This window comes from Cucurbita moschata, unplaced genomic scaffold (genome assembly GCF_002738365.1).
Source record: "Cucurbita moschata cultivar Rifu unplaced genomic scaffold, Cmos_1.0 Cmo_Scf00013, whole genome shotgun sequence".
NCBI classification, from domain to species: domain Eukaryota; kingdom Viridiplantae; phylum Streptophyta; class Magnoliopsida; order Cucurbitales; family Cucurbitaceae; genus Cucurbita; species Cucurbita moschata.
Window position 1 is genome coordinate 2990082 of NW_019268529.1, and position 16497 is coordinate 3006578.

The following is a 16497-nucleotide window of genomic DNA, read 5'->3' on the forward strand; positions in this document are numbered from 1 at the left end:
TCGTGGTTCAGTTGCACGAGAGGCATAAACCTATATACGAGCATAAGGTTTACAAAAGTAGAGTATTCACCTAGTGGGTCCATGTGTGTTTGTACGGACTGTGTGTAGAGAAGTACTATGCATACAACACTTTTAAGAATGGAATGAACCTAAGGCTTTAGACATGATGTTATGTCCCATTAAAATATGAAACTATAGTTTCATGCATCTGTCTTTCTCGACCCCAACATAAAGGTCACTTACTAATTGTTTTTAAATACTCGTCCTATTACCACTAACCATTTTTCAGGTATACATAAAGAACCCATGTATAGATGACAACGTCTATGCTACCTCACCTTGCAACCTTTTTATTTGATTTTTGTTCTTACCTTGTTCAAGGTGATCAATTTTTGCCTATGTGTCTCGTATGCGAGATTTTCTGTTCTTCTTGTGGATGCCTTGATCTCGGACCACGAGATCCTCATGTTTGATATTAAAAAAATTATCAAAACTCTAATAAAAAGCATTCGTTCTTGAAAATAAAGATTAAAGAAAAATGAACAAAAATATTATATCTTTAATGCAAGATTGACAGATTAATTGTACGAGATTATTGTTCTTGAATCAACCCAGATAAAATAAAATGAGATAACTTCTTAAACGAATTAGAAGGTACGATAAAGATGAATGAATTAGTAATAATAATAATAATAAAGGGATTTTCACTTTTTGGCCATTGCTCATAAAGGTGGCAAAATAATGGAGCTATGATTTTTTTTTTCTTTTTTAATTTCACAATAAATGAAAGCAAATAATTTTTGTGTAGATGAAACGATAATAATAGCTGCATTAATTATTTTCTTCAATAATATTAATTAATATTAATAGGCAGTAAACTCCACAACCCATTTTTCCAAATACATGAAACTTAATCTTTACTTCATTTTTTTCATTTATTATTATTATTATTATTAATACTTGGTGAGTAAATTTATTATTATTATTAGCCAATTTAAAATGATTTAAAGAAACATTACTCACAATTAATCTCTTTTTAATTTTCATGGTTTTGAATTAAAAATATATAGGTATGATTTTTTAAAAGGAAAAAAAAATATTGTTTTTAATTATTCTCCTAACTTTTTCTTTTCTTGGAAATTAATTTAACAATTATCGACGTGATAAATAAATGAGTAAACTTTTTGTGAAAATTGACGCGTATTTGCTCTATTGCTTTATTTGTGAAAAAAATAGTAAAAAATAAAAGTCTATTATGATAAATAAGAACATTTCTACTTTATCGATGAGGCTTTGAGTTTAAATAAATTCACTCCAACGTCAAAAGATGGAGTGAAGGATGTCACTTATTCTACGAGGCCTCGAGTTCAACGCTCCCCACATTTTGAACTATGCCACTCGTTTATTTAATTGTTCACCTTTATTTCCGTCATTTAACTATCATCCCGAGTTAAATCAGTTGATAGTGTTTGAACATGTCATATCATCATTTAGTTAACACACGATATAAAATCACAAATTTAAAGTTCATAACTGTGAGATCCTATGTCAATTGGGGAGAAGAACGAAACATTCCTTACAAGGGTATAAAAACATTTCTCAAGCAGATGCGTTTTAAAAACTTTGAGGGGAAGTTTGAAAAGGGAAAATTCAAAAAGCAGAATACCTGCTAGTGGTGGACTTGAACTGATACCGTAAGTAAACAAAAATGCAACAAATCTACCAAGGAAAAGAAATATTATTTACGAAAGTACAACGTTCTTATGTTCTTATGAAATGTAAATATAATTACGGTCTAAAACTTCTTTAAAGAATACCGAAAAAAAGGACTCCACGGAATAATTCGCACAGAAAAATAGTACCACCAAATAAAGCATACAAATCCTTTTATGAAAGATCCTCTCCAAGGTATCCTCTTTTAATAAAGTTGCCAACTCCTTCCAAAAGTTAGTCCAAAAGTCCAGAAGGCCTACAAACCTAAGCTTCCTTCCAAGTTCTTTACAACAAAGTGATATCAACTTTAAAGTGTAAGCATCTGAATATTTAGAACAGAATTTCAAAGGAGTTATGAAGTAAACACAGAGCATCAAAGAGGGAATAAAGATGCAAACAATGATTCTTCCTACTTCCTATGCCTTTCTATCACAACAGGTATCCCATTACAGACTATCACAGCTCAAAAAAAAAAAACAAAGCATAGATACAAGAAACTCATCTTTTCTCTGCTTGACAAGATTACGATGCCAATGTTCTTCGTTATTACTGCACTCGACGCATCCAGACAAGGCCGGAATCCAGCCTACATGGTATCTCAATCTGTGTTCAGTTGCAATGATACAATAAGTTACTTGAACTTTGACATCAACTATGGGATACAACAAAGCAGTGCTCATTTCCATAAGATTTGATTTAAATAGAACTTAAAAGAGGATGAAAATCTTTAATGTATCATAAAGATGCTATACGATTCATTGAAATTATCAATCCAAGTGTTAGTCACAAACTTCTTAACCAACCGGCCACTCTACTATCACCTTTATCCTAGATAGAAGAGGAAGAAGCCCGTGGAGTCTTATTGTGAGATATTGTAAGATATCACATCAGTTGGGGAGGAGAACGAAGCATTCAAGGATATGGAAACATCTCCAAAGCAGACCCGTTTTAACAACCTTGAGGGGAAGCCCGAAAGGGAAAGTCCAAATAGGACAATATCTACTAGCGGTGGGCTTGAGCCGCTACAAATATATCAGAGCTAGACACCGAGCGACGTGCCAGCGAAGAGGTTGAACCTCGAAGGGGGTGGACACGAGGCGGTATGCCAGCAAGGACGCTGGACCCTGAAGGATGTGGATTGGGGGGTTCCATATCGATTGGAGAAAGGAACGAATGTCAGCGAGGACGCTGAGCCTGAAGGAAGGTGGATTGTAAGATCCCACATCGGTTAGGGAGGAGAACGAAACATACTTTATAAGGGTATAGAAACCTCTCCCTAGCAAACGCGTTTTAAAAACCTTGAGAGGAACCTCGAAAGGGAAAGTCCAAAGAGGACAATGTCTGCTAGCTGTGGGCTTGGGCCGTTACACTTATGCTCCCTTTATTTTGGGGAATAGTTCAAGAATTCTGAAGATTAGTTTCCTCGACTACTCAGCATTTCTTCATTTCATAATGGTTCTATTTCATTTCTTTGAGATTCTCAATGCCTTGCTTGGAGTAATGTTTTTAGGAGACTTGTAAAAGACGAGGAAATTGTTGATTTCAACCGATTGTTGGATGTTTTTTCACCATTATCAAAAGATTTGCTCTCTGCCTAGGAAGTCAAAAAGTCCAAAAAGACTTGATATTCTTTCTTGGATTTTGCTAAATAGCTTCAAAGGAAGCTTCCTTCTTCACGTCTCATGCCTTCTACTTGCTGTCTTTGTCATGAAGGAAGGGAATCTCTTAATCATCTATTTTGGGTGCTCGTTCTTGCTGGCTTAAATTATTCAGCATCTTCGATTTGCATTGGATTTTCTTTTCTGATGCCAAAAGTACAGTTCTTCAGATTTTATTGGGCCTCCCTTTACCTTTGGGTCAATGTGGTCAAGCCTTAATTTTATTATATAATTTAACCCAATTCTACCGCTAATAGATATTGTCCTCTTTGAGCTTCCCTCTCGAACTTCCTCTCGAGGTTTTTAAAACACGTCTGCTAGGAAGAGGTTTCCACACCCTTATAAAGAATGCTTCATTCCCCCCTCTAATCAAAGGAAGGTGGATTGTGAGATCCCACGTCGATTGGAAAGGGGAATGAGTACCAGTGAGGACACTAGACCCCGAAGTGGGGTGGATTATGAGATCCCATGTTAGTTGAAGAGGAGAACGAAGCATTTTTTATAATGGTGTGGAAACCTCTCCCTAACAGACGCATTTTAAAAACCTTTTGAGGAAGCTCGAAAGAGAAAGCTCAAAGAGGACAATATTTGTTAGCAGTGGGCACTGGGCTATTACAGTATACTGCTCTTGGTTAGATCATTTCGAGTCAGCCTATCTCAAAGTTTCTTGGTGCTCTTTCCAACTTTTTTCATTGTTTAAATTGGAATGCTTTCATTTTCCCTTTACAATTTTGTTCTTTCCTTTATTCCACTCCTTTTGCCCCAAAACAAACAAATAAGTAATAAAAATTGGATAAGGAATATTCATGAACATACCTTTTTTGAGTCAATCTATTGGGTGTTTGTCAGCCTGCCGTGATGTATAATATGCAGAAAGCAAAAGTAGAGAAAGAAACGCACTGGCCACGAAGATCGCATCGAACCATCGGTGATAAAAGTCGAACTGGATATCTCCCCCTAATACATCTGTTATGATCAACCTGAGGGTATTCAAAGGTGATTCATTCCATTCTTAGTTTTTTCATTAAATCATCAAGAATAGCTATGAAGCCTACCAACTCCAGAAGAATCATAAATATTTCTAGCTCAACTTCAGAAGTGACAAACAATTTTCTATGTTTTTTTCCCTGTAATTCAGACTCAGAAATGGATTCCATATCCCATTTTCTTTGTAAAATTGTTTTTAGTTCAAGTTGTTCTTTACACACATGAACACTCCGAACGGTAAGCTAAAACGAACTCAAACGTAAACTATAATTTCGTACCTGTACTCTGTTGCAAGGCTTTTTCTTATCAATAGGATGGAGGAAACAAAATACATTCCCATTATTTCAGAGAGAAAAAGAACAACATTGCTTGAAGATCCACTCCCGACTCTAGAAACTGCAAAAAAGAACTAAGCCAACAAACAGAAAAAAAAAACACAAACAATAAGATAAAAAGACAAGTAGAAAATACAAGAAATTGTTTTATGCTCAGAAGAGAATCCCAAAAGATTCTACCTTCATTAGATTGGTCAAGAAACCTCGTACCGATATTACAACCAACATGCCAATGAACAGTAGGGATATATACTACAGAAGAAATAGAAACAAATGTCAGATATCCTCAATTCATCCAAACAAATAAAAGTGCCAATGATAATATTTGAAACTTTGAACAAACATTATAATCCGATCGAATGATGACATCTCGATGAAAAAGTTAATTTATTTCCAATATGGTTAGAACCATACGTTAAATTGGGTGAGTGGAGCTTAACAGTTAATACACGGTGGTGAAGTACCTGAGACAATAATGCGGAATTAATTCCGATGTCAAAGAATTGAAAGAATATGCTGATCGTCATTGTCACGGGATCAACTGAACCAGCCTAAATATTCGAACATTGGTAAAAGAAAAATGTAAGGCATCAAGCAGGTAGAACATGATTTGAACATTGTAAAACATGGTTTCAGGAGTGTTAGAACCCCTTACGACGTCTACATGTAAAACATGATTTGAAATAACAAAATCAATGATAGAGAATTATAACAATACCTCCTTGAAAACAACACTTTGTAAAGACTGCAAAAAAAAAAAAAAAATCAAATGAATCAGAAATTTTGTCATATCGACTTCTTCATCACATCAATTTTACAGATCCTGCTTTTTTGGCTTTAAATATCTATTGTCAAACATTATCATGCCAAAGTTCATCGTAAATTTTGAACACGAGAACCGATCGTTTTGACTGAAAAAAGAAGTAAAAAAAGGTTAACGAAAAGAGCAGATTAACAGACCTTGATCATTTTATACACGCAGTAGACCGAACATGCATAGCCGAGTAGATTTTGCATGTGACCTCTCCAGGTACGTGAATAAGCTGCAGCCTCCTGTCAGAAGAACTGTGAAGTAGTTTCCAATGTAGAAATTGCAGTATTAAGAAATACATGAATCAGTAAAAGGTTTGATAAACATTGCTAATGCTTCATACCAGACTGATCAACATTGCACTAGTAATTAGATTTTTTTTTAATTAGTTTTTTTTTTTTTTTTTTGCTAGATTTGCAGATCATCCACCCAAATCTTGATTGAGTGCTTTAGCATTCAGCAGCCATACATAATGTTGTTCATAAACATAAAACTTAAAAGATCTTATTTGACTTCAATTGGCTAAGTCAAGTCAAGAGAAGAAAAAAATCAAGACATAAAACTAGAACGTCCCGACGTCCTTCTTGCGACAAAACACTCAAATTGCAGAATTTTAAGCTACATGACCTGTGCAGCATATGTCCAGAGACGCTATGAAACTTTGTGTGCCCAAGTCTCTCCGTCAAAATGAGCATATGCTTGGGTTATTTTGTTCATCGCATCGCGATGCTACTTAAAATTCTATAGAAGCAACATTTTGCCTACAATATTGGGAGAGCCAACTGGGAGGGTTTTCAACTCTAAATTGATTTCATACTAAATTTGGGGATTTGGAAAAACTTTTGGAGCAATCATTGAAGCTTTAGAGCTCAGGATCCGTGGATCTTCAAGGGACCAAGAGATTTGACACGCCGTTGACTCTACTTTCCTTAGATTTTGTACTTTTAACTATGATTGTAAGGCTGTAACTTGAGAGATTCCTTTTGTTGGGCTGTTTGTTTATGCCCTTGTATATTCTTTCATTTTCTTAAGAAAAACAAGCTTTCTCATTGAAAAAATTAAAAAGGCTTCATCCTTTCAGATTGGAGTCTCTTCTTATAACTTTAGAGATTCCTTTTGTTGGGCTGCTTTCAAGCACCTGTATCTTCTTACTTTTTTCTAAGAAAAGTAAATTTTTTTATTGAAAGAAATTTGGGAATCATCACAACTAATGCTTCTTCGTGGAGTTCAGTTTCCATGACGAATCACAAACATAATAATTTCTGGTTGACCATGTTCCCAGAAAAAAGATCCATTTTGAGAAAGGACGAACATGGCTGAAGTAGCTATATATACAAATCCATTTACAGATCTATATGCTTCGATTGGAACAGGAAGTTTCAGAACAGGTGGCTGGTATACTACCCTAATGAAACTATCTTTTCTTTTTTTTATTCGGATAGGATTTCTGTTGGTTTTGTTAGGAGGCTCGCGTAGTTTGTTATGTTAGCTCCAAAAGGATAAGTTGCGTTGGAATTAAGAAAGTTCAGTGGAGTTCATAATTGCATAAAAGGAGGAGAAGTAGTGGGGCATGTCAAGGCACTTCTTGGTCCTCATCCGCCTGGCCTGCTGGTCCGCTCTGAAAAATTCATGGACCAGCGAGCCTCCAGGACAAGGGAGCGGGAATTACTAACCAAGCCAAGCCTAGTTCTCACCGAGAGGCGCTGGTAGCTTGCTTCCAAGCCTTGCCAACTATAATAAATAGTCATGGCCACGACCCCAAGGAGCCTTAAACAGTTGTACAAGTGTCTCTGGCCAACGAATAGGATGGAGTCACTTTCGAAACTCTTAGTAAGTTCTTTTTTCCTACTCATTCCCCATTGGTATCTTCCAAATTGAATGACCTTTTGTAATTTCCTAGGATGTTTTGTACATTTACTAATATCTAAACAAAGTCCCAAGAACATCCACATGCAAGTGTCCATCCTCCCAGCATTTGCAGCAATGTTTACAATAGCTCAACTAACATACTAACTTCTACCATAACTGTATTGATATTTTTCCTTCCTCTCAAAAGAAAAACATAATAAATTACGACCATGAAGTATAACATAACATAACTTGAAAGCCAAACTCGCAATATTTGAAGGAAGAAGACAAACCCTTACTAGTCTATAAGCCCATATAGAAATTCAAAAGCACAGTTAGGCCCTTATAAACGATGACGGATTAAGCAATGTAGAGATAATGCCTGAAATTTCTACGTTCGTACAACAGTACAGCACAAACCTTAGCTTGACGAAGTTCATAGATTTCCAGGAATAGCTGCTTTGATAACTCCTCCAAAGCTTGTACTTCTGCTTCCAAGTTCTTAATATCTTCATAGATCCGGGAGACAATTGGCAAAAATAAGAGAAAGAACAAAGGTAAAACAAAGAAAATGAGAACAAAACTACAAGTATAATCATACAACATCCGAAAATGAATAAATTTCTGAAAATCATGACACTTCGTTCGCATCCTTTTGAATGAGTAATATAGCCAGAAATCATATTTTATCAAGGAGAAGAGAAAGAACGTGAAAAAAAAAATGTCAGGTACTGCCCAAAGTTGGAGGAAATAAATAATTATTTGGGAACAGAAAGCAAAAAAGAAAAGGAAAAAAGTAATTTTAAAAGGATGAAAAACAACAACCAACCTTGCTCCTTTTGGTCCTCTTGTACTGATCGAACGACAGTACCGACCAGACGTTTAAAGAAAGATCCAGACTTGGAATTCTGTAACATTCACCCGTTAAGGCTTGGCGATGCTATTAAATATCAAGATCTTGTATGTGACAAGTTTACTTTTTTCTTTTAAGTTCTTACTGTCACAATAATGGGAACGGGAACTTTCCTCAAGATACTTGGACAAAAAAAAAAAAAAAGCAATGCAACAAGAGGATCCAACCCAAACTAACTACTAAAAACAGGACTCCAATTCAAAACAATAATTTTTCACATCATCATTTCTTAAATTAATAAGAACTGGGTTGAAAAACTAACTGAAAACCTAATGCTGACAGAGAAAATTGAAAATTGACATTACATTAGGGATAAAATTATATATTCAGCATGAAAAAGTAAACAGTCAGTTATACCTTCAAATCAAAAAAATTAAAGATTTAACCAGCGAATAGAACTAAAGGTAAAATACCTCTTCCGAGCCAAGAACTCGCACCATCTCCATCTGTGAAAGAATAATTTTCTTTTTCTTTGCAATACAAGTCTCGAAGGATTGCATTAGTTGTCTTTCCAAGGCCTTAATATCAGTTTCCTCAATCTCTCTACAAATTATAAAATAAGCACATGCACAATGAGAAATGCGAAACTCTGCCCTTGATTATGAAGATATTGATAATTTGAAACCAAAAACTATAACAATTTCAAGCCAGAAAAAAAAGTTTCTTTTAAGAAACCAAGAAAATCGAACTACGATCATTAAATAAACAAGTTCAACAAGGAGTCCAAGAAAATCGAACCACGATCAGAATTACAGAAGGGCCTAATAACCAACACTAACAAGGAGGCATTCGACCTCACTATCTCGTCACACGACCTCTCCACCTCTCTAAAACTCTTATTGCTTCTCTCGAGCCAAATACTCCACACAATAGCGAAGAACCTAGCATGCCACAAAATCGTGCCCTTTCTCTAAAAAGATAAACTCATAGAACTTCCTCAATTGTAGTATAATAGTCACTATTCCAAACTAAACACATACCAACAAGTTCCTCCATCGAAACTAGAGAGACGCCACAAACAAACAGATCCATAACAAATGGTGTATATCCTTTGTTTGAAACCTACCAAATGCAACATTGTAGGAACAACAGAAAGAAAGGGTGTCTCTAAACAATGTTGCAACATCATTACAATGCAGAGAGGCTGGCATCCTCTTTGAAGTTGTTACCAATCATCAAGAGGTGTGATTGGTCACTCATTTTAAAGAAAGAATAGTCTACGAAAACCAGAAATTACGCTCGGGAGTCGATTGAGTGTAAGAAAGGTATTAACACCCTCCAACCCCCAGTTAAAAATGATTACCACATTTTATTTTATATTATCTACGAAATATCAATTTCTACTTAATCAAAAAATTGTCTATCCTCACTTACTTACCATAATCACGAGGGACATTTCATAAGCAGAAGAAAATTTCTAATACATAAAGGGAAAAAACTTAACACAAATAATTACAATATAATTAGAGTTAGTAAATCTAATTAAGGAAAACATCACAGACATAAACTAACACTCCCTCTCAAGTTAGGTTGAAGATATCTTTTGCGGTGCTACTAGCAATTTCAACATGTAAGTAGTCATATTTCTTAAAAGGTATGTTCTATTCTGGGTTCCTTTCAAATGTTTTAGGACCCTATCAACTGCTTTAAAGCGAGTTGGCCCTAGAGTATGCATGAATTGGCTTACCATACTAACTGCAAAAGCAGGTTTGCCTAACCACCTGATAGGCCAATTGCCGATTTAACCCACCATAAAATCTAGCTATTCATAAGGGCCTCCATTGTATCCTTCTCGTCTTTATGTTCTACACTTTTAGTTCCATGTTGCAACGTATAGAGTTTTTTCTTAAGTACTCGAGAATAATGCTCAGGGATGTAACTTATCCTCATTAATGTCTTCAATTCCTCGCACGTTTCAGTTGGTTCTTTATAATTTCTTTCCGCCCTGGTTTCAAAGATGTCCACCATATATTTGTATAATCATAAAATTCAGCCACGAAAAACTTCAACTTCCTTTCTTTACTAAACTTGTTGTAATTGAAAACATGTTCATTTTGCTCTCTTGTTACAAATACTCCTCTAAATCAAACCTCCCATAAAAGGGAGAAATTTTAAGCTTTACTCCCCCAAATCTTCTTTCTTCTCTTTTTTCTCTTCACCCTTATTGGTATTCCCTCTCAACCTTTATTGGTGATAAAATTTCTCTACTCCTCTTCGTCCTTTTCATCTCCCTCTCTCGGCCGAAATCTCTCCCTCCCCACGCATTGTGTCCGACTAAAAGGATGGCGTTGTCATGTTCTTTTCATTTTCAACTCCCTCGTTACAAGTTAACTTCCCTTCCTTGAGGATTGTCTAAAGCTAGTTCAATTCGTTCCATCCAATCCGCCAAAGTATTAATGACTTGGTTCAAATGAGTAATGGTCTCGACTTGTGTTTCTCTCCACCTAGCTTCACTAATCTCCCTCCATTTCCCTCACCTTGGTTTATGATTGTACCAATCGTAGTTAAAAATGTTCAAGCCTCACACACTCAATTCACTGATTTTACACTCGAGATAGTCATGTTTATCACACACAAAAGTAGCCTATTTGAAAAAGAGACTAAATTGTGGTCAATGTGGGCTAATATGTAGATAAAACAATTCTTGTAGCAATGAGCTATTCAAAACAATCAAGATAAAATGATTATGAAATAACAAGAAAAGAAAATAAAACTAAGAAAGAATCAAACTAATAAGGGAAGTTAGAAAGATATTTTTCAAGTACAATTGCATAAGGAAAATGAATTTCAAAAAGAAAGATCTTTCGTTATGATTTTGACTAAATGTCCTTCATAACTTTTAAAGATAAGATATTGATCTAATCTTTCCCTATTGAGAACTCGTGCAAATTCATATGTTATTATTGAGTTTGAATAGAAAATAAAAACATTAAATACAACCGTTACAAATTTAGACAGTTTCTAGAAAATGTGAATAAAAGCTGATTTGATTTTCAAATAAACGTACAGTTGATATAATAAATAATAAGAAAATTAGTGATAATTGCTAAAATATCACTGTTATATCATATTTGATCGATTTGCAAAGCTTAAACACTAAATTTACAAAAACAATTTAAGAACACAACATGAAGAAAAGAAAAAAACTTCATTTCATGTCTTACCAGCTGACTCAGACTACATAATAACCATTTAGAGCTTTGAAGTGGAGCATGAGGTTGCTCTAAATAACATTTGAGTTTAAATAGTATTTTGAAGGCTTCATTTATTAATTTAGTTTCATAAACACTCAAGTGTAATTTTGGCTTTTAAACGTGAGTTTCAAGCTTCGATCATTAAAGAGAAAGTGTTAATACCTTGTCAATCATGGTCATAACTTCTTGGAGTGGACATTTGGAGGGTAGAATAAATTATCAATCATGACCATAACTTCTTGTAGTTGGCATTTGAAGGATAGTTTAAGTTATTAAACTTGTCAATTATGATCATAACTACTTACGGTGAGAGTGAGGTAATCTCCCAACATTCCAAGCATTAAAGAAATTAACACCTCCTTATACAAAATTTAGATCAACCAAAAGACAAGACTAGAATTAGGTTATCTCTTATCAAAATTTAAAACCTAGTTCTAAATTGAGTCACTCCGCTATCAAACTTGATCAAGACTTGATTGAGAGGCTTAGATGTAATCAACCATAAAAATTGCATGAAATCTTTGAAATGACAGAGATAATGGTTGAATTCCTAAGAGAGAGTCTCAAACTTAAGAGCTCAATTTTCATTCATCGTAATCTTCTTTTACATAAAGTTTCTTCTTTTACTTAACAACTTTATGGATATTTATAGCCTCCACAATAAGGAAACCCTCGACCCTTCGAGTGCTCATCACAAGAAATTATGGTCATGATTTACAAGTTTGGTAACTCCAACAACCCTTCAACCACCCTTCAAATGCCAACTACAAGAAGATATAGCCATGAATGGTAACTACTACTACCTTCCAAATGTCTACTACAAGAAGTTATACCCATGATAGACAAGTTTGTAACTCTTATTCTTTAATGCAAGCCTCAAACCCACATTTAAAAGCTGAAAAGTTACATTCGAGAGCTTATGAGACGAACAATAAATAAAGTCTTCAAAATACTCTCAAAATCAAGTGTTATTTGTGACAACTCCAAATGGTCCTTTCTCACTCGAGTCAGCTTGTAACACATGAAATAGTCATCTTTTTTTCATGTTGCGTTCTTAAAATTTAATGTTTAATCTTTGCAATCTGATCAAATCTAATATAATTGTGATGTTCCAACAAATATCATTATTTTTCTTATCACTTATTATATCATTTTACACGTTTATTTAAAGATTAAATCAGCTTCCATTCACATTTTGTTGAAACTGTCCAAATATGTATCTATTATATTTAATGTTTTTCTTTCCTATTCAAACTCGATAATAATATATGAATTTGCTTGAGTTCCTAACAAAGAAAAATTGTATCAATCTCTTATCTTAAGAGTTAAAGAATATAGCATTTAGTCAAAATCAGAAGGAAAGACCTTTCTTATTGGAATTCATTTCGGTATGGAGTTTTACCATAAAAATATCTTTCTAACTTCCCTTATTTGTTTGATTCTTTTTTTTATATTATTATTTTGTTATTATTTCATAATTATCTTATCTTGATTGCCTTGGATAACTCATTACTAAAAGAATTATTTTATACACATGTTAGTCTACCTTGATCATAATTTAATCACTTTCCCAAATAACCTACTATTGAGTGTGATAAGCACGAGTGTCCCGAGTGTAAAATCAATGAGTTGAGTGTAAAGCTACGTGGTACAATCATGAACCAAGGGAGAAATTGAGGAGATATGAGTGAAGTTAGGTGGAAAGAAGCTCAAGTTTGGGTCATTACCCATTTGAACCAAGTCATTGTACTTTGACAAGCAAGAAAGAATGAATTGAAGTAGATTTTGATAATCCTCAAGGAAAGGAAGTTATCTTGAATGAAAGAGTTGAAAATGAAGAAAAATATGACAATGTCACTGTCTTAACCGAACAAAATCCAAGGGAGGGAGACGAAGAGGAAGAAGAGAGAATAACACCAAGAAGGGTTGAGAGAGAGGACCGATATGATTGAGGAGAAGAAAGAGGAGTCAGCAGAGTGAAGCTTAAAATTCCTACCTTTTATAGGAGATCCGATCCAGAGGAGTATTTGCAATATGAGAGAATAATTGAGAATGTTTTCGATTACAACAATTTTAATGAAGAAAGGAAGTTGAAAATTGTCATGGCTGAATAGTTAATAGAACATTGGGAGCTTTACTTGGTGCTATTATTTTTAGAATATTAAATCTTGGGAACAATGTATGCAATTCATAGAGTTTGCATATAATAGGGCAATTCATAGTACCACTCCTTGTTCTAAAGTTTTGTTCTCCTTTTAAAGTTGTTTGTGGATTTAATACACTTGCACCTCTTGATTGCTTCCTATTCTTTCTAATATTTTTGTGAGTGAAGCAATCACAAGTAAGACAGATTTGATCAAGACCTTGAAAAAGATAGTCAACAAGAGAATTTAGAAACAAAACTTCAAAATTGCTTCAAGAATCAACAAAAGACGAAAGGAATTCATTTTTCAACCAAATGTTTCAGTACATTTTCAAAAGAAGCGATTTTCATCTCAAAGGAAGACAAAGTTGTATTCAAGAGTGGATAGTCCTTACCAAGTTCTTGAAAGAATTAATTACATTGCCTCCAAAATTGATATTCCAGGAAAACTTTCAGTACATTGTACTTTCAATGGTGCTGACTTGAGTCGTAATGATTTTTCTAATTTGAGGATGAATCCATTTGAAGAGAGAAAGATGATAAGGATCATGGTGTTCTACAAGTTTCAAGAAGACCTATTACACAATCCAAAGTCAAGAAGATTCAACAAGCATCCATTCTTCATCTACAAAATTGAATAGGCTCGATTCAACCTTCATTTCAGGTGTTAAATGTTGACTCAAGTGAGAAAAGATCATTTAGAGCTTTGAAATTCAATATTTACAAGATTGAAGTTGAGCAAGGAGTTGCCATAAATTACATTTGAGTTTGAAGAATACTATGAAGACTTCATTTATTATTTGTGTCATAAACTCTTTGAGGGTAAATTCCAACATTTAAATGTGGATTTCAATCTAAGATAATCCAAGAGTAGAAGTTACCAAACTTGCCAATTATGCCATTACTTTTTGTTGTGGACATTTGAAGGGTAGTACAAGTTACTAATCATAGTCATAACTTCTTGTAGTGGGCAATTGAAGGGCAGTTTGAGTTATCAAACTTGTCAATAACGAACATAACTTCTTGTAGTGGGCAATTGAAGATTAGTTGGAGTTATCAAACTTGTCAATCACGGTCATAACTTGTCAATCAAGCTTGTCATTCAATCAAACTTTGATCAAGTTTGATTGTGGAGTGTCTCAATTTAGAATAACGTTCTAAATATTTCTTCCAGATCTTTGATCTTAAGAATAATCTAATTCTAGCCTTGTCTCTTAGTTGATCTAAATTTTGTATAATGAGGTGTTAATTTCTTTAATTTAAGCATTATTGCTCTGAGATTACAATTGCCTTATCAGAAAGGCCAACCCTTCAACTATGCACTACAATGGTCATGATTAACAAGTTTGATAACTCCAACTATCCTTCAAATGTCCACTACAAGAAATTATGGTTATGATTGATAACTCCTAACTACAAGAAATTAAATATCCACTACAAGAAATTATGGTTATGATTGATAACTCTTAACTACAAAGAATTATAACCTTGTGGTTATGATTGATAACACCTAACTACAAGAAATTATGGTTATGATTGATAACTCTTACTATCCTTCAAATGTCCACTACAAGAAGTTGCGGAAATGATTGACAAGCTTGATAACTCTTACTACTTAATTATCTAAACTTAAAACCCACATGAAAATTACACTCAAGAGTTCATGAAACTAAAATGATAAACGAAATTTTTACAGTACTCTCCAAACTCTAGTATTATTTACGATAACCTCACGCTCTACTTCAACCTTGCAAATATTTATTTTCAAAGTTCCAAATAGTCCTTTCTCACTCGAGTCAGCTTGTAACAAATGAAATGGAGGTTAAGCTGAACCTATCCAATGTTGTAGATGAAGAATGAACACTTATTGAATCTTCTTAGCCTTAGATCATGTAATACGTCCAATTAAAACTTGTGGAACAGAGATCATGTTTCAACTAACAATATTTAAAGTAGTGATATATGAGAATCAGAATATTCAAAACACTACTGAAGAGAAAAAAAAAATTGACGTAAAAATTCAGCACAAATGTGATATCAGAAGGAACAAACAATAGGTACCTGATGAAGAGAGACAAATAACTGTAAGGTAAATTTACAGCTCCAAACCCAGATAGCACAGCCATCACAGTGACCCCAATCACCCCTATTCGGCTGACTAATTGAGGCATGGTAAAAAAGCCTGAAGAGAAAATGTTATCTGTTCAACTCAGAAATAAGATTTACATTGATATGTGAAAAGTTAAAAACAAACGTCAACAACGAGTTAAAGTATCAAGTAAAACAAAAACTATACCAAAAAACCTTTTACTGGGCAATACAAAAACTCACCCCGGGAGAGAAAGTATAAGTAACTTAAGCACAAAGTTTCCCAATAGATGAAACGGAGGAAGCAATGGAGTTGGACAGCCCAAAAAGAAACTATTCTTTCTTTGAGAAATATGAAAGAAAACAATAGGGGATACAAAAGACAACACGAAAAGAGAAGCTACAAAGGCCGCAAAAAAAAGCTTCAATCCAAAAGAATAAGTCCAAGCGAACGCCAAAAAAGTTTTAATGCCCCTAGGAGTGTTCAATAACAGGTACTAACAATGCATACAGCAAACAATGAAAATATCCGGAATGGCAGCAAGGTGAAACAATAAATTCAAAACAAATTGGTAACCTTTATCAGGAGAAGGCATTGGAAAATGGATGCCCATTCGCCAAAAAACATAAAGAAACGCCAGTAAGAATAACATTGCTCCAAGAGCAGCCCGCTCCTTCCTTACACCTGGAACAAATGTTTTAGCATCACAAAAGAAGGTCAAGAACAATAAAAGTTATCACTATTCCTGAAATCCTTCTTCTACGTTGAAAACAGTTGTTTTTTTTTTTTTTTTTTTTTTTTTTTTT

General features: G+C 34.2%; 1 protein-coding gene across 3 annotated transcripts in view; it reads right to left on the minus strand.

Moving 5' to 3' along the window:
- Positions 1–2014: 2014 nt before the first annotated feature.
- Positions 2015–16497, minus strand: part of LOC111451772 (GPCR-type G protein 1-like) — a 19147-nt gene continuing 4664 nt past the window's right edge. For 2 of the 3 annotated variants that reach the window (XM_023092314.1, XM_023092313.1), the window contains 12 exons: positions 16268–16375; positions 15664–15784; positions 8679–8808; positions 8182–8260; positions 7773–7861; positions 5654–5746; positions 5412–5438; positions 5158–5244; positions 4874–4945; positions 4637–4767; positions 4188–4351; positions 2015–2316 (listed from right to left, as the gene is read on the minus strand). In XM_023092314.1, coding sequence (XP_022948082.1) covers positions 4198–4351; positions 4637–4767; positions 4874–4945; positions 5158–5244; positions 5412–5438; positions 5654–5746; positions 7773–7861; positions 8182–8260; positions 8679–8808; positions 15664–15784; positions 16268–16375 — 1091 coding nt within the window. In that variant the 3' untranslated portion in view covers positions 2015–2316; positions 4188–4197. The remainder of the gene's footprint in view (positions 2317–4187; positions 4352–4636; positions 4768–4873; positions 4946–5157; positions 5245–5411; positions 5439–5653; positions 5747–7772; positions 7862–8181; positions 8261–8678; positions 8809–15663; positions 15785–16267; positions 16376–16497) is intronic. The other variant, XM_023092315.1, reaches the window with a different exon arrangement.